Below are 19,197 nucleotides of genomic sequence, written 5' to 3'. Positions count from 1 at the left end.
TTAATATTTAATTAATTAATTTGTCCCTGACAGGATGCAAAAAAATTTCTCTGCATTCATGAAAGTGAAAGAAGTAGGGAGGATATGAATACATTGGGTGATTTCAAGTCCGGTGTTGGCCTTGGTGTTGGTGTTAGTGTTGAAATTTGGATTGCTTCCCCTAGCTCCAAAACTTATTCATAGTTTGTAAAACTGATCCACATCACATAACTGACATCTCAACAACTAGTGAGTGACTTTTCGGGACCATCTTCATTTCATGTTTGGCGTTATAATCATGTAAAAATTGACCTAACACCAACACCTAAAGGTCAATACTGAACTTGAAATCACCCATTGAGTGGGTGGGGCTCCTTAATGCCACTTTCACCAATAATCATTCTGTTTGTAGGCCTACACTCGAAATTTTAACAATTTAAACTCAATCGAGATCTGATGTGAATAACAAGACCGTTTATTGGATTTATTTTGAATCATTGAGATTAACATTTAAATTTCAAATGATTGAAATTCAAATCTTTTTGCTTTAAATTTTATATTTAAATCCATAAGGTTTTACATCCAATACTCTGCTGGTCACTATTCACAGCTGAACTGGATTTATTTTTTTCCTTGGAATTACAGTGTACATCAGTGTATTCCTTCGATTAAATCTGTACCCATGTACATGTATGATACACGCTGGCGTATCCAGGAGGGGGAGGGGGCACAGCCAACCCGTGGTCCCCTCCCCCCCCCCTTTGAGAGGCACAATTAAAATTTGTAACGTAAAAATGCTGTTCTTTCATTCTCTTTCTATGAAATCGTTTGTATCAAGAAACATCTACATTATCACATTTTCTGGATGTGTTTTTTAATAAACCATGCAAAAAATCAAATCAAGATACAATTTACATGTACATGTACTTCTGTAAACCTAGGCAAGTTGTTTTTACTTCCCCATCAGGCTTTTCGCGCACAAGATAGCTTGTCTTTGCTAATTGATACAGAATCGTGCTGGAATCACTTTCTGGTTTTATGCTTATTCAATTATTCATTACATAAACCACAATGACGCAAAATACTGAATGTAGAATGAGCTTTCACTAGCCAAAACCGTGTGCAGTTTCAATTCTTTATGTATGATATTAAACAATACATGTACACACTGAACAATGTACTACTCTGCCTTTTTTACATGTACTTCAATTATTTTTTTGTATTATCCTACATAAATTCTTAATACATTTCAGATTCCTCCTTTTTCTGCATGCCCTATTGCATTCTTGAGTTCCCTTAGCTTTCCTAGTTTATTCCCTCAATATAACTTAAAATCCTATCCTTCTGTAAAAGTTCTACTTCTTTTAATAAAGATTTTCTTTCCTTTTTTTTTCTTGTAATGTATATTTCAATATCTTTTTTAAGTTACATTCTATATGTGAATTTCATTGATTTGAAATACATTCTGATCAATTGGGCTTGAATAGGGACCAATCAAATTCTGGAATTTAAAAATCCTTTGAGATTTACCAAAAAAATCTTTAAAATTCAAATGAAATGGACAAAATTCTGAAACAAAATCAATATGGATCTATTACAGAATCCCTGCTTTTTGCTCCGCTCACTGCCCTCCCCTTTTGTCATCTCTTCCTCCTCCTTCTTCTAAATAATAATTGTAGGCATTTACATAGCGCCAGCTATCTAAAAATATTATATTCCAAGGCGCGTTGCTGTTATTATTATTACCCCAGCTTTAACTCGAGCTGCCTTTCAGCGCTCATGCATTCAAGGAATTAATCCTGCCGGGTACCCATTCACCTCACCTGGATGGAGTGCAGCACAATGTGGATGAATTTCTTGCTGAAGGAAATTATGCCATGGCTGGGATTCGAACCCACGACCCTGTTCCAAAGTCAGAAGACTTATCCACTGGGACGCAACGCTCCACCTTCTTCTCTTTCTTCTTCTCCTCATTTTTCTCCTTCTCTTCCTTCTTTTTCTCCCCCCCCCCCCCCCCCACTCCTCCTCATCCCCTCTCCTTCTTCCTCTCCCCACATACTTTATTTTTTCTTCAGTATCTTTTCATTCAAAAGTATTGAGCACAAGCACATTTGATTTGATATACATGTATCAATTACAATCAGCCTTTGTTCAACTAACAATTTCAAAACAAACCCTATATCTTGTTTTACCTTGTTTGCACTTTAGAATAATAGGAATCTTGTGACAGTTATGTTTGTATCAATTTTCCATTGAAAGCTATTAAGATGAAAAACAGAAGAGTCAAGGAGGGAGGAAGAGAGAGAGAGAGAGAGAGAGAGTGAGAGGAAGACCAACCAAAACAAAGAAAAGAAAACTTTTGGCCGTCAACATGAATGAGGGAATGTTTTCTCAATTGCCACTTAGCAATTATCTATCTAATATACAGCATCAAGGGTTTATCACAAGACTCCTTAAAGCACCATCCAAATGAAAGTACTCTATCTAGCTTCTTCCAACACTACCAGGCATTCTTTACACAAATCACTTTCACTAATGGGTTAGGTCCCTGATGGTTTCTAAAATAAATACACCCCATGATTGCCTAACAAGGTATGATACTCAGTCCCACTCCCATCCGCCCATGGGAAATCTCGATCATGAGCCCACCGCCGAGTGCCAACGACACCCTCAACCACGTTTTAAACCGTCCGATGACGACTTTGATCGCCGACTCGGGTTTCGTACGCACCTCTTTCGCTGGCGTCGTCAACGAGTATTATCTCCGTGAGGAGTTCCCGCGGTGAGCGATTGATGATACTGTGGATGCTTCGTAACAGCGTGCTCCACGCTTCGTTGTGAAAGACGATGACAATACTGGTGCTTGGGAGTTCAGAGGCTGGTGGATAGCGCTTTCTTTTACATCTACACATTTAAAAAAGAAGAGGGTAGAAAGAGGGAAACTTCAGTATGGATAGATACAATATGCTTCTTGAACTTTCTTTAATAGGCCTTGTCAAAAAACAGCTACTGTATAAGCTGTTATTTTCGCGGGGGTTTATTTTCGCGGATTGCCAATCGGCCGCGAATTTAACAACACGCGAAAATATTAACACATTTCTCAGTCAGTGCCAATGCCCCCAACAGCAAAGATTCGCTATTGAAAACATCCTGCATAATGATAAAATGGAGATATGCACCTCTATATGTACAAAAAATAAGGCTTAGAAAGTACAGTTTATTAGTGATTCAAAAAGTTAGCTAGAATTTCACTTTTTTTTAATGTCTCGAACGAAATCAGAGCCTAAATTATTTTCTAACATTATTTTATCAATATTTATACACTCACTGTAATAATAAAATGTATTTTCCATGAAATAATTTGATTTTATTGTCATCTGATTGACTCTATACACACGTATTGGTAGCTATTTGTATACTCATTAATATTCATAAGTCACATGACCAGAATTTTGAGGGTGAAGATTCTGTTCACAAAATTCCACAATTTTGCACTTTTACCAACTTTTTGAAAAATTAATCAAACAAAACACAAATTCCAAAGATTGCTTAACCCTATTAAATCCTGTGGCATGATGATTTTTTAGATCTAAAGGTTAAAAAAGTGAAATTTAAGCCACCTTTTCCATAATTTCTAACTGTTTTTACAGGGACATCTTTATGTACAAAAAACATATCAGCATAAAGACTTTGAGTAGTAAAGATTTGCACATGATTTGCACTGGACTTAGTTCTTTGAAATGCTGTGAAAATGATTCGTACATCTTCCGATCGCGAATTTAACAACCCCTGAAAATGTCGGGACACCCGCGATTCGCGAAAAATTCTGTACACGAAAATATCAGCTTTTACAGTATATCAATGAAACAAGTGGAATGCCTCTGGCGGTCTCACCTGCATCACGTGATTCAATAAAGCAGGAGTGCTGACTTTGAAAACTATTATAAAATATTTATTCACAAAAAACACCATCTATTGATACAATACTACATGTATGTTCATTGACTTTTGACCTTGATCATGTGACCTAAAACTTGTCAGTGATACTTGATTACCCCTATATCCACATTTTGTACACTAAACCTTTGAAAGTTATGACAGCAATCTAATAATTACCTCTAAAATGGCCAAAGTTCAATGACGTTACTGACCTATGCCTTTGGTCATGTGACCTGAAACTCGCATGAGATGTTCAGTGATAATTGATGACTCTTATGTCCAAGTTTTATGAACTACACCAATATACTTACAGAGTTATGATGGTAATTTGACAAATTCCCCCACGTCCATTGACCTTTGACCTTGGTCATTTAAAAAAAAAATAACCTTCGGTTAAGATTTGGTGTTGATGCTGCCGTCTGAAAAGCGGTGCCTATAGTCTCACTCTGCTATACAGGTTAGACAAAAAGTTACACGGGGCCCCCCCCCCCCCCCGAATGCTCAAATGGCGCCATGGAAAATCCCCATTCATTGCAAAATAAAGCTTATCCAATGTTGCAGATTTAGGTAGTAAAAATATTAAAAATTTTGCCTGAGCTACATGTACAGTATATGCTGACTGCAGGCAAATATTACATAAAATGTACAGTATATTATGTTTTTAACTGTGAATACATAAAGTCAAACAAACATATGTTTTGGCCTTTCAGGGGAAAGAGGAGAGAAACAGGTTTTTTTTTCAAAGTGACAAAATGGCAGCCAATATGCAAGCTGTCTAATTTCAACATAGCACTCTATTTTTCAAAAAGTATGTGGGGGGGGTTGACAGAAACAGGGGTTCATTCATTCCAATGACTGCCCCCACCCCCTGGTTGGAAATTCATCAATAGTGTATCAACTGCTAATAACAGGGGTGGGGAATATGCGAAAAAGCCAATAATACAGAATTCTATATGGTCAAAAACATTTTAATATTACATGACTAGTGTTGCCATTTGAGGAGGAGACGAATTCCTCTTCTCTATAAACCAATATGCCACTTGAACTTTCTGGCATTAAAAAAGGGGTGAAAGTCCTCTATCCGGAGACTGAGTGATGAGATACATATCAGATTGCAATGGCCTGCTGGCGCATGCAAAAGTGTATGATTGAATAGTGTGGTCGTTTTAATGTAGCTGACTTCCCTAAGACACCGTTCTCATTATACTTTCTAAGACTATACTGGAAATCGGTTTAGGAAACTAGTTTGGAAGATCGCTTTGCTAGTGTTCTCATTTGAACACTTGAAAGGGGTTTTCAAAACCACTTCACATAAAATGGTCTTGTTGCTATAGGAACACTGTCAGTGGGGTGACATGTTTCATGTGAAATTTCAAACCGCAGCATACATGTAGGCATTCCACATACAGTGTATGTAGAGTGCGCTCGAAATGTGTGACGATCGATTCTGAAGAACGGTCGTGCCCTCACATACGCTAAAACCAGTTTAACCAGGAAAATTGATCTTCAAAACTACAACGCGAGGTGGTTTTCTGAACCGGTTTAGAAGATCGCTTCCAAGACCGCTTCAACCGTTCTTATGTTAAACCAGTTTCCACTATTACTAGTTTTCAGTAAACTAGTTTTCAGGCGGAAGTGAGAAAGGTACATATTAAATAGATGGTGTGGTAAATAAAACCAACCTTCTTTTTTGTACATGTGTGTAGGGCAGTCACCTATATCGTAATTCAACCTGTTGAAACTGAAACGTTAAATCTGAAATCAATGATGTGGAGCTCATCCGGCATCTCGCAATGAAATTTAACACAATTTTAATTTCAGCCCAGTTGACACTGCAGTGAATTACATTGGTGACATAAATTGAGGATATAGAATTGGAATTAATGAAGAAATGACGTAGAAACAATTTTTTGTGATCTATGAATAAATTTCACATATAAGTTAACTCTTTGTAGAACCTCATACCTTATGTACATGTAGCTCTCAGATGGAACAAAAACAATCAAAATCAATCAACAAATGAAAAGTATTTTTTGTGAGTTTTGAAAATATATGAATAAATTAGCATATTTTATGAGTTTCGAAATTCTGTGTTGAAATTTTTTATCATCTCCTCCAGCTATCATATAAAGCAAACAAAATTGAAATTGATCAACAAATGAAGAAGAAAAAACATTTTCTGTGATTTATGAATATATTTCGCATAAATAAGCATAAATATTTTTCTACTGAAAATTTCCAAATTCTGTGTAGAAGTTTAGTGAACCTCATGAAGTTCTAACAGATGGAAGAAAAAAATAAAAATCGGTCGACATTAATAGAATAAGCATTTTATGTGAATTTTTAAAAATACGCATAAATTGGCATATTTAATGAGTTTCAAAATTCTGTGTAAAAGTTTTGAATCCCCCACCTGATGCTATCATATAAATTATAAGCTGCTTTTTTAGTTTGCCCTTCATATTCTCATCTTATTATCTGTCTTCAATCCAAACATTAAATTGTATAACATTTGTCTGATTTATTATGAATTATGGTGATGTATTATTTTATTATCAATGATTTACTGTCTTTCGATGGACGTTACATTGTATTTGATATTTTATGAGATATGAAAATAAACCAAACTGAAACTGAAACCATAGGCTACAACATTGTAATCATAACTTAAGTGCCCGTTTGACCCCTTTTAGGGGAGTTGGGCAGTATCCTGGAAGTAAGTAAGTAAGTAAGTAAGATACATGTGTACATTAATCAGTTGTTTACACTCTACATGTAGAAGGAAAATCGATCCCCAAACATACACACGTGTAAATAGTACCCACACTGTATGTACCCTACAGTACAAAATTATTCTATGGAAAATCTATCCTCAAACTATGACACAAAATTTCACAGTGAGCTACATGTATCATATGTATTCCTCAAAGTTTCCTCTGCTTCGAAAACAAATTCAATTTAAAGACAAATTTAATATCAGGGTGGAGTTGTCAAATCAAACAGTTATAAAGCAGTCTATTTTTGCTTGAGTAACTCTTGAAGAGATAACACACACAATCAAACTTGCAGTTCGGGCATACCCATGTACACAAAAAAAACTATTTGAATACTTCACTTGCAAAATTTATTCAATACATTTCATGAGAGTATAATGAAATGTAGGCCTACAATGTATTTCAATTCATGAAATATCAATTCTGCAAAATGATATGAGATGCAAATCTTTTTATTTAATGAGATCCCTCTAAAAGGATGTTTTATTCATTACGTATTATAAAGCAATATAATGAAAGTAAATGAGGATGGAGTACTTCCAAAGCAGACATTTTTAAAGAGAGGAATTTTAAAAGATGTCACTAACAACTTCTATTCACCCCCCCCCCCCATCCCCTACTCCTAACCTTTATTTTTACCACAAAACCAGGAATAGAACAAATTCAAATGTACATGTACAGTATCTCTGTATAAAAGTGGGCAATTTTGGCACCACAAAAATTAAGGGGGCAGTGCTTTCAGTAGTGTAGCTATAAATGTATGCTACATTGCTCAGTGGAATAATGTTTCAACAACTGCCCCTCTTTCTGGCTACATGTAATACACACAAACACTACAAAAAGAAAGGTTCTACAATCTGGAATCATGTGGGCTTTTTTTTTAAAGAGTGAAGGCAACTCACCGGCCGTTTATTTCAATTCTTGGAAGATGTTGTATGTACAATCAGTTCATAAAGTGCTCAAAAACACCGGTATTACTTGGAGAACAATGTGAATTGAACATGCTCTCATACGTGTATTAAAATGATTGATGTTATTCCCAAAGGCAAAGGAGCATTGCTGATCAATTTGTTTTCATTTGTACCAAATTGTATGATTGCTGATCGTGGGCAAAGTGTACTCCCTGGTTTAGAGCTTACATCCCCCTTGGTAAGGGGACGGTATACAGTACTGGGGTCGTTTCATTAAAACTTTTATAAAAGAATTTGCAAGAACCAGATATTTTCCAATTTCCCTGACTTTCCATGACCACAAATTTTTCCATGATTTTCCATGACTGTGGGAACTCGGTGTTCATATCCTTAAAGGGGAAGTTCACCCTGAAGAAAAGTTTGTTGTAAAAATAGCAGAAAAATTAATAAAAAATATTGGTGAAGGTTTGAGGAAAATCCGTTAAAGATTAAGAAAGTTATTAGAATTCAAAGTTTTGGATTTGTGACGTCATATGCGAGCAGCATTCCTACATAGCGAATGGTAAAAAATCAATGAATTTCAAATTTTGTATGGTTCCTGATGACTTTATTTTGTTTTCTATGATCGGGTGTGAAATGATTTGTCTATTGATATACAAAAGGCACTGTAGAAACCATTTTCAATTTTGTGAGAAAATGACATTTCTTTTATTTTTTTTACCATTCGCTATGTAGGAATGCTGCTCGCATATGACGTCACAAATCCAAAACTTTGAATTCTAATAACTTTCTTAATCTTTAACGGATTTTCCTCAAACCTTCACCAATATTTTTTATTAATTTTTCTGCTATTTTTACAATAAACTTTTCTTCAGGGTGAACTTCCCCTTTAAAGAGAAATTCCAGTAGTTGCAGTTAACACTGATTTCATGAGATAGTCTGTAAAACCAGGCTTAATTGTCACTATATCATCGAGGATCTAGATCTGGTACAGTTACATAAACTGAACTTTGTGAAATCTTGAAATATACGCTGAAAAACGTTCACACTGAAGATCACCAACACAGATAGGCACACGTAGGACAGTGTATAATTATTGCTGGAATAAAGACCCGACGGAAGTGACCGAATCCGTGCTTATTTTGCTTATTTCTCAGCAATTACACAATTTCTTCCAGAATCCTTTGGCACATATTTTTTATTCATACAAACAAACACTTGGGTGGTAATTATATTAGATTCTGTAAAAAGTCATTTTGAGATCGTTACCAAAACTGGAATTTATCTTTAAGAGTACCCTAAATATGATTGGATGATATCTAAATTAATTTCTTCAGGGTTAAAAACACTGCTGATCAATTCATATTCATTTTATAGTGACATGTTCATGTAAATATAAATGACTGTACATGTAGGTTATCAGAGGCTCAGCAGCAAATTTGATACCACTTTCCCGATCAGTACCTAAAAACTGCAGTGCTAAAAGGCCAGTCAAAGTTTATCAAAAGTGAAAGGACACACAGACTTGCGGGATGGATGTCAATCCCTTTTTAATACTCATTTGACATTAATGATCAAATATGTTTATTTCTAGCAATGTGAGAGACAGCTTCAAAATATAAATATTTTGATATTAAGCACTACCAGAGAGTTGGAAGAAAAAATAAAATCTGATTCACGAGCAATTTTAATATTTAATACAAAAACCAACCATGAAAGATAGAATGAATCAACATACAATGGTTGATTTCAAGAGAGGCTGTGGGCATTACAAGATCAAAACAGGCAATAATAAATCTTAAGTAAAATAAAACAAAAACCTACATACAAATTCCAAAACAAAGGGGGGTGATGTTAAACGAAACAGAAAGAAAATCATAACAGAAACATAAACAATTTAGTAACAAAAATGCTTTAAAATGGATAATAAAGATTTCAGGATGTTACCAACTTCAGATTCAAATAAATTAAGATTTTGTACCGTGCGAATACATGTATGTTCTGCCAATGAATTAAACTCAAGTACATGTATGGCAAGATAAAGGCTGCCTTTAACTACATGTACAATTGATACAGTGTATTTTTCCTCCAGTTCACCCTTGTTCTGGGCTTTCATAAATCATCAAGGACAGAAATTAGATGTCAAACAAATTGCATATTTCAAGTTATCAATCATCGCAGAAAAGACAGAAATTGCCTTTCAGAGCACAACAAATAATTCCTCATGAACTGAATATGATCGATGGGAAAAGGGATGGGATTAAAGGGGGAGCTAAGAAGTTTGAAAAACAAACATTATAAAAGAATAATTTGGGGATAAAAAGCTGAATTTGGAGATGCATGTATGAAGACACACAAAATGAGTGTTGAGACTGACCTTCTAGAAAGATACAGGTACTGTAGAGATTTTAAATTATTGATTTTATACAAATTGGGTGAAAGTGTCTCTCTCTGTCTCTTTCTCTATGCACTGTCTACATGTATGTGGAAGAGCCATGGCGTAGCGGTTCTGACTCTCGCCTTGTAATCAGAGGGTCGTGTGTTTGAATCCCACCATGGCCTAGCACCCTTTGGCAAGGCATCAATCCACACATTGCCACTCTCCACCCAGGTGCTAATTGGGTACCGGTAGGAAACAACCATCATTGTGGTTGGTTTAGCAAGTGTGCGCCTAACAGGCTGCTTGAAATGCTATGAATCCAGTGACCGGGTAATAATAATTGTGAAGCGATTTGAACAGTCGTAGATTGATAAAGCGCTATATAAATGCCAATTATTATTATTATGTACTACATGCAGATTTCGCTTCCATACAGTGTACCTCGCTGAACATGTGCCTTAATTCATTATTTCATGCAGTAGATGGTGAAAACATAGCTGTTCAGATGGTAATACATGTAGCCTAGTATGTACATGTAGGTCTCTAGTACAACTTCCAATGTTTCAAGAAAATTAATACAGTAGGTTACACAATTTCAGCTTGTACATGTACACGTACATGTAACATAAATATGGACCATGCATACCAGGAAAAAAATTACATGGGGGCTGGGGGCCGGGGGCGATTTAGCCCCGGAAATATTTAAAAGAGCTTATTGTAAACTAAAAACAAAATGGTTCTGAAAATCCCCATTCATCACAATCAGGGGTGTGAGTGGTCACAAATAAAAAGATCTGAAAAAAGCTGTAGAGTGTAGAAAAGTCTGATATAGAAAGAGCCCCCATACTTTTTTTTACTGAGGAAAGCCAAAAATAAGCTGAAAATGAAATTAAGCTGAAAATCAAAAAACAAAAAAAATCTGAACTCTCACACCCATGAACAATGTCAAAGCTAAATGTTGCAGATTTTGCAGTTTAAGTTGTGAAAAATAGCACTGACAATAGATTTTTAAAATATGTTGTCTTTTTTTTTGGCCTAGTGAATATAGTTCAGCCTTGCCTCTGCCAATGAAATGTTTGTCAATGGCATACTGGTTTATTTTCAAATGGTCTAATACAGGTCTACCAATCCATCCAATTACCAACTCATATACTACAGTGTATCATTTGATCTACCACTATCCTGATGGTCTAATTGCCATTTCGTCCACTCGCTATTTCATCTCATAACCAGTTGGTCCAATAGCCATTTAATAGTTCATATACAGTACTACCATTTGGTTTAATTGGACTTTGGGTGAAATGAGTAAAAATCAAATGGACATTTAATACACCAAGTGATGATTGGACCAAATGGCTGTTTAGGTGAAATGTTGATGGGCTGAATGGCATTTATAGACTGAAGGAAGTCCATGTGATGAGTGGACGAGTTGGCAATAGACAAACTGGCAATTATTTACCACATGTACAGAGATCAGCCAGCAGTTCACAGACAATTTCTTTCCTCAGTGGCCACTTATTACTTATCAACAATGATAATGACTGTCTAGCCAATCTACCATATCAAAAATATAAAACATACTGCTGGTAGCCTGGTACAGTATATGATACAGGCTTTTACAGCTGCAGTTCTGTGGGGAGGGGGGAACTTTTATTCTACCTGTACTGTATGTACACTGTATATGCAGGGACAGACCCCAACTGAAACTTTCTTTCACTTACATGTAATACCCCTTTCATAAACCCAATTATGCGGCTAATAGCAGCATAATTTGGTCGTAAAATCCGAGGAGGACCAGAGTTATCCGCATTATTTTGATGCTGCAATCATCCGCATAATAGCAGCATCGGGACCAGATTTTGAGTTTATGAACGCATTTCGAAAGTAATACAGATAATTCCCATGGAGCGGTCACAAGGTCACCCTTTTCCAACGCAACCGCATCGGAGGGGGTGTGTGCGGTTGCCATGACGATTATCCTCCTTTTTCAGGTACGGGCGCTCGTAAAAAATAGTGCGGATTATTTTTGGAGTTTATGAACGCAATCCGCATTACTCTTAGGCGGCTAATTGGAGGATAGGTTTATGAAAAGGGTATAAGACTAGCAGATACAATGTACATGTATATCAAACTTGCTGTTCCAGAGGGCCTGCAGTACACAAGACATCGTATAGACTGTACATTCAGAACACTTTATGCAATTCAAGAGACAGGTTTGCAAGCAGACTAGGTTTGAATTTCATAGCTTTTTAGTTGGTCTCCTTCCCTTTCGATTTCATGGTATTATTGTATTATAAAAAATGATTTAAAATTTTAAATGTTATATTTTGTAAATATGTATAATGAACTATTATTGTAAATGTAAAAAGATTGAAAGAGAAAATAATTGAATAGGCCTATTGATAATTAGGCTAAACTTTTGATGTGGACTTTTCAAGGCTTCATTACATAATTACTGCAGTCCTTCATGTACATGTACTGTATGTATTTCTTAATACATAACGGGATTTGCAGTTTACCCTGGGGGGGGGCACTCAGTATATACATGAAATGCATAGTGGGTATGTGCCGTGTAGGGGACCCCCATTTTTACACTAAAATTTCTGTTCCAAGGCATAGCATTTTTGTCTTATTGAGATAAAGAACATAGAAAGCCGCTCCAAAGCATAGAGAAAAAAGAAAGAAATCTGCTCCAAACCTTCGCATATTTTTTGATAGCCGTTCCGATCGCATTGATCTGCTACAAGGAGCTGCAATTTTGGTGAAAAGCGGCCGCAGAGTGCTGTCCGACCATCGCCTCAGCTCTGCGCGAGCGTACCCGGCAGAGGCCGCGCTAGCTGCTTCATGCATGCATGACCGTTCCCTAGGGATGCATACGCACTCACACACTGGTGATCCTTTCCAAGGAGCCCTGTTTTCGCAAACATTTGTAGTTCCGAAGCACGTTCCGAGGACCCTCATTTCTACAATAAGCCTGCTCGAAGGGCCCCATTTTTTGTCTCGCCCACGGCACACCCCAACCACTATTTTGGTCGAGTGCCCCCCCCCCCCCGAGTTTACCTTTATACACAATCAAAGACTGCAAAACCTTCATGTACATGTAGTAGACCTGAGATTCTCAAGGAACAACCTGTGTCAGCCTAGGCCATGACACCAATAACTCATTGACATTATAGATTTATGAAAAGATGTGCCCTTGCACATAAAATATTTAGCGGTCACTTGCATCCAGGCATGCACTGACTACATATACATGCAAGTTTTACAGAGTGCCTACTTGAGAAAATCTGGGGAAGGTTCTTAAGGAAGGTTGAAGCGTTCTAAAATGAAACTTTCACAACCATCCCTGGGAATACATGTATGCAGCTTGTTCCAGGGGGGGGGGGGGCACTTACATGTACATTGACGAGTGGATACCATGCGCGACCAAAAAAACATGTAAACAGGATGTCTTTTTCAAGATAGGGCATGTTACGTACGTAATGTGATAAGGGTGTCAAAAACACAAAAATAATGAAAAAAGGGTATCTATTTCGCGAGGAAAGCTACGTATTTAGGGTCATTTTGCAGGGATGATAAAACAAAATGTTTATAAAGAATGTCCTTTTGCCCCAACACTACGCGTTTAGAGTCCGATTTGTGCGAGAAGTGGAAGGTGGGGCCGTACTAAACCAAATGGTGTGTAAAGCTAAAACGGACGACCGACGGACCCATGACACAACATTAAAACATCGCTGTTCTTGTTTAGGGGTTCATTTCAGGGAATAATTGCCAAGAGTATCGTTTTTGTTTCCAATAAATGTTAAGGGTAGAGTTACACACGCCAATACTTGTTAAGGGGTGCATTTTCAGAATATGGAAACAATGTGTTTAGGGTGCTTTTCGAGACCCCATGGTCGCGCATGGTATCCACTCGTCAATGGAAGTGCCCCCCCCCCCCCCCCCCCCCCCCCGGAGCTTGTTCTTCACCAGCCAAAGTGGCTCATCTCAAGATTTTGAAGCCCAAACAAGCGCTCTTCAGAAATAATGGGGCTACATGTACATGTAGCCCACAATCCAATCTCTCTCCTTAATATTAAACAACTGCATTCTCTTCCTTATTCTTGCTCAAAAACAGGTGATTTCCCTCAAAACCAGAATATTCCGCTTCATATGTACATGTAGATGAAAAATTTCACAAATTCACTTGCAATATCAAGAATGCTCACAAAGTTGGCTACCTCTTTATGACAAATAATCTTGATATAGTGATGATGGGTAATCAAATTTACCAGGATTGGAAATATTGTGATAGTGAGGCTAATGCAAAAAATGTAAATGTCCACATAAAAACTTTGCCTTCTTTGGAATGTCAATATTAAAGATAAATACCAGTTTTTTGGCAAAGATCTCAAATTGAGTTGGAACAGAATCCAATAAAATTACCACCCAAGTGTCAGTGAACATGTATGAATAAAAATAAGTGCCAAGTGGCTCTGAATTAATATTAAAGGGGAAGTTCACCCTGACAAAAAGTTTATTGTAAAAGTAGCAGAAAAAATAATAAAAAAATATTGCCGAAGGTTTGAGAAAATTTCATCAAATAATTAAAAAGTTATTAGAATTTCAATTATTTGATTTGTGACGTCATATGCGAGCAGCATTCCTACACAGCGAATGGTAAAAAAATCAATGAAATGTCATTTTCTCAGAAAGTTGAAAATGGTTGTCACTGTAACTTTTGTATATCAATAGACAAATCATTTCACCCCCGATCATGAATAGAAAACACAATTAAGTCATCAGGAACCATGCAAAATTTGAAATTCATGCATTTTATGTTACATAACACATGAGGCAGCTGCTCGTTTATGACATCACAAATCCAAAACTTTGAACTCTAATAACTTTCTTACCCTTTAACAGATTTTCCTCAAACCTTCACCAATATTTTTTACTATTTTTTCTGCTATTTTCACAACAAATTTTTCTTCAGGGTGAACTTCCCCTTTAAGAAGATGTGTAGTTGCTGAGAAATGAGCATGGAATTCCATCAAAATGGAGGATATTTTTCCGAGCAATATTAATACACTGTCCCACATATGTCTTTTCTGTGTTAGTGATCATCACAATTATTAGTTTTTCAGCTAAAATTTCATGATTAAAAAAAAGTTCATTTCAATGCACCAGATCTACAATGTGCACGTAGATCAATGATAATATTGTGGCAATTAACCTTGGTTTTAAAGGCTTTTTAACTTGTGAAATAATTGTTTGCTGCAACCACTGTCTTTTACCTTTACAGTTGATTTACATGTAAAAAACATGCATGAGACAGTTTTCTCACAAATGGTAATGGAAAATGTGTGTCCTTTTTATTGTCACACCGTGTACAGGGGGTGCCAGCAAGAAATGTCACCAGAGACCAATGACCCATTCATCATCACAGATTTATGAGTAGGTCTTGTCATCTTTTTTTCCTTCCTAACCAGGTAGCCTATCCATCTCATTCTTCATAGTTTAATCCAGATTTTTTATTTTTTGATAGCAAGGAGCTACAAGTCATGTACATACAAAAACCATCCACTTTTTGCAAAGAACTCTGGAACAGAAACGTACACATAATTTACAACAAAAATGCCATGACAGCAGCTAATGACAATTTTATAGTACTTTTGATTTACAAGAAAAGTGAGCATGATGCAAATAAAAGGAGGAAAACCAAAGAAATGGAACACGTTTCCATTCATTTCAGCAACAAAATATTTTCAATATTACTTTTTACTCTGCATATGGCTATCAAAAACTTTTATACATAAACTAGAAAACTCTGACAAACTACTTTTGAAATACAACACTATTCCCATGGTCTATTGAGAAGTGTACAGTGTAAATAAATACAACTCTAGCTTTTTCTAACACCAAATATACTCAACTGGTATTTATAGAAATGCATCAATTCAACTGAGATTAGAGACAAATTTTATACATGTAGCTGAATCTGAACATCATTTCTCTTCTGTTTTTTTGCTTCTGGTATATTTGATTTTTTTTCTCTTGTAATAAATCATTGATGTTTAGATTAATTAAAGCCATTTTAATATCTGACTTTTTTAATGACATGGTGCCCACTACACAACAGCATCCTACTGTACAGATATATATAAAAACGCTACTGAGTGTCTATGGCTCCATGACGTGAAGCGTAATCAGAAGAACAAATGCTCAATATAAACTCCTACACAAACACAGAAATGTATTTGCTGAGATTCAGAAGTCATCATAATTGACGACAGAATCCATTTGTTGCTATGAAATACTTTTAGTTGCTAAGGAATTGGCTCTAATTGACACTCGCTACAATGTCGAGAAGGAAATTATAATGATCTTCAAGTTTTCCAATATGACATGTACATGTAGATGACCATCCCCCTCCCCCCCCCCCCTTGGCAATGTTGAGTGCTGATTACTGGCAAAGTGCCAAAGAAGTGATTAGAAATACATGTACATGTATAATGTCCCTAATTTGATTATTTACAAACTATAAAAAATGATGAGGGTCTAAAAATGGGAATTTCTGTCAAGTAGATGACAGGACAATCTTAATAAAGTCAATTACTTGCCCCATCCCCCCCAAAAAAAAGAAGGTATATCAGCCAACTGAGAATGACTATGGCTTCACTGGTTTACTGGTTCCAAATCAATCTGGGGGGGGGGCCTTTAATGATCATGTGGGATCAGGTGTACATGTACATAGCAAATCACTTCACTCTTTATAAATAACAGTTAAACATCAAATCACATCACTCTACTACAGTACATGAACAGGTACATCAAATTCATCCATATTTATTGAAGCTAAATTCTGTACACGAGTCCTTGAAATGAGTGAGGAGGAAATGTACATTAAAGTAAATTACATTTTTAATATCATTTGATTGATAGAATGGAATTCCGATTCCATTTGTGATGGTAAATGTAATTGGTATTAATTGCATAAAAAGGGAAACGAAGCATTCAGTTGGAAAGAAATGATGGAACGCCACAAAGACCACTGGTTAGTAATTGTTTGGATCCCAATACTGATATTGAATTATTTAATCCAAGGTAATGTCGTTAAAGTTTACGCAAATCTATATTGTACATCCACAAATGTATATTGTACATGTATAGGCTTTCTTATGGATAGATTTTTTGGTTGGTTTTTTGTTTCTAAGTAAACAGGTAATGATACAGAAATTTAAAACATACAGGATGAAAAAAAAATATTTTACACTGATCAATGAAATAATTTAGGTTATTGTATTAACTTCTGAAGGTTTCCATGGCAAAGAATAGTAGGTTTCACCAAAGATACTACAAGGGGAAGATGGGACAGTACATAGACCACGTAATGAAACGCTCAGGAAGAACGCCTACAGCGTTGAGTCAGTAATGACCTCTTTTTACGAGATAATTGTGTATAAAACATATGAGAGAAATGGTGAAGGGATGAAGGAATAGGAGACTTTTACATTTAAAAAAAAATTTCATTCAATTTTTTTTTAATTAAAGATGAATGTATTTCAGAGGTTTCTGGGTAAGAAAAGGTGGAATGAATCCAATGCACCACCCTTGAGCCCTCTCCAAAGTCCCCTCTCTCATTTCCCCCATATATTTTATACACAGCTTCGTGCCGATGTGCGATGGTTAATACTCAACGCTAGTGGGCGTCCTTCCCCAGAAGCATTTTTCAGGCACTTTGGAGCGTAATAAAAAAATCGCTGAAGTGTCCGATCTTCCCTATGTAGTAAACTTTGGTTTCACGGTACACCATGTAGGCCTAACATGTATCTTTCTCAGGCAAATGTTATTAAAGATACATTTCCATGGTATACCATGAAACCTACTATAATTCAGATTATCAAGATACTTTTTTATTTAATCCTACACCCTCATTCCCTCAAGAACAAACTTCTACTCTATTCAGGGAAGCATTTCAGGAAACAATAGTCAGTGAGTTCACTGATTATTTTTATAAGCTACTAAAATAATTGCATCCATTTGGCTCAGAGGAAATTTGTCAGTGAAAGGGTATTTCCAATTCGTCTGCAAATTCGTCTACTACCACTTGGTCTATCATCAGTTTGTCTACTCACCACATGGTCTACTTTCATTTTTAGTCTAATGCCATTCCATCTAATAACCAGTTGGTCCAATAATCATTAGTCCATATACCATTTGCAAAATGAATGAAAAGAAAATGGGTATTAGACCAACTGGTTTATTAGGTCTAATAAACCAGTTGGTCTAATACCCATTTTCTTTTCATTCATTTTGCAAATGGTATATGGATAAGGAGAGCGATTTATTGAGCTCAACGAAATTATAAACGTGAAGGACTGGTCTACCAGTCCTTCACGTTTATAATTTCGTTGAGCTCAATAAATCGCTCTCCTTATTTTTTTGAGGAGCTCAATTGAGCTCCTCAGAATCGCTCTCTCTTTTACAAAATATTGCGCTCCTGCTCAAAAAAAAATTGCTAAAATTTCACATTTTACATCTTTAAATCCATGAAATGGCCATCTATTTTCCATAATTCCTTGAAATTATTTTGATTTAGTTGAAAACTATCAGAAAAATGAAGAATTTTCACCTCTTTCCCGACTCTGATTTGAATTCAAACTCGGTAAATATTGTAGTCCCATATGTAGATTTTCATGGCAACACCATGGAAGTCTACATGTGGGACTTCAATATTTACCGAGTGTATAAAGTTCAAATCAAAGTCGGGAAAGAGGTGAATATTCTTCATTTTTATGATAGTTTTCAACTACTAGTAAATCAAAATAATTTCAAGGAATTATGGAAAATAGATGGCCATTACATGGATTTAAAGATGTAAAATGTGAAATTTTAGCAATTTTTTTTTTTTTAGGAGCGCAATTTTTTGTTCTCCTTACGAAGTGATGATTGGACCAAATGTTTGTTAGACAAAACATTGATGGACGGAATGGCATTAGACTATAAAATGAAGGTAGACCATGTGGTGAGTAAACGAATTGGCAATTAATCAGTGCAAGCCGTTGACAAGATGCTTCATAAAAATTGCAGTGCGAGTTTATGTACATCCCTGGAGAATTGTGAATAGACATCAACAATAGGTGGTTTCAGACCGCCTCGAAGTTCGCCAGTTCCAGGTATTCTCTGATCGGGAAATTTACCCCGATCAGAAAATACCAGGTATTTTGGTAAT

General features: G+C 36.1%; 1 protein-coding gene across 1 annotated transcript in view; it reads right to left on the bottom strand.

Annotated features, from left to right (window-relative positions):
- LOC121426384 (polypeptide N-acetylgalactosaminyltransferase 13-like) overlaps positions 1-19,197 on the bottom strand; it is a 115,269-nt gene that overhangs the window by 77,658 nt on the left and 18,414 nt on the right. Inside the window, exon 4 of the mRNA XM_041622671.1 lies at positions 2,711-2,883. Within this exon, the coding sequence (XP_041478605.1) occupies positions 2,711-2,883 (173 nt within the window). The remainder of the gene's footprint in view (positions 1-2,710; positions 2,884-19,197) is intronic.

This window comes from Lytechinus variegatus, chromosome 13 (genome assembly GCF_018143015.1).
Source record: "Lytechinus variegatus isolate NC3 chromosome 13, Lvar_3.0, whole genome shotgun sequence".
NCBI classification, from domain to species: domain Eukaryota; kingdom Metazoa; phylum Echinodermata; class Echinoidea; order Temnopleuroida; family Toxopneustidae; genus Lytechinus; species Lytechinus variegatus.
This window is presented reverse-complemented; position numbering and strand designations above follow the sequence as displayed.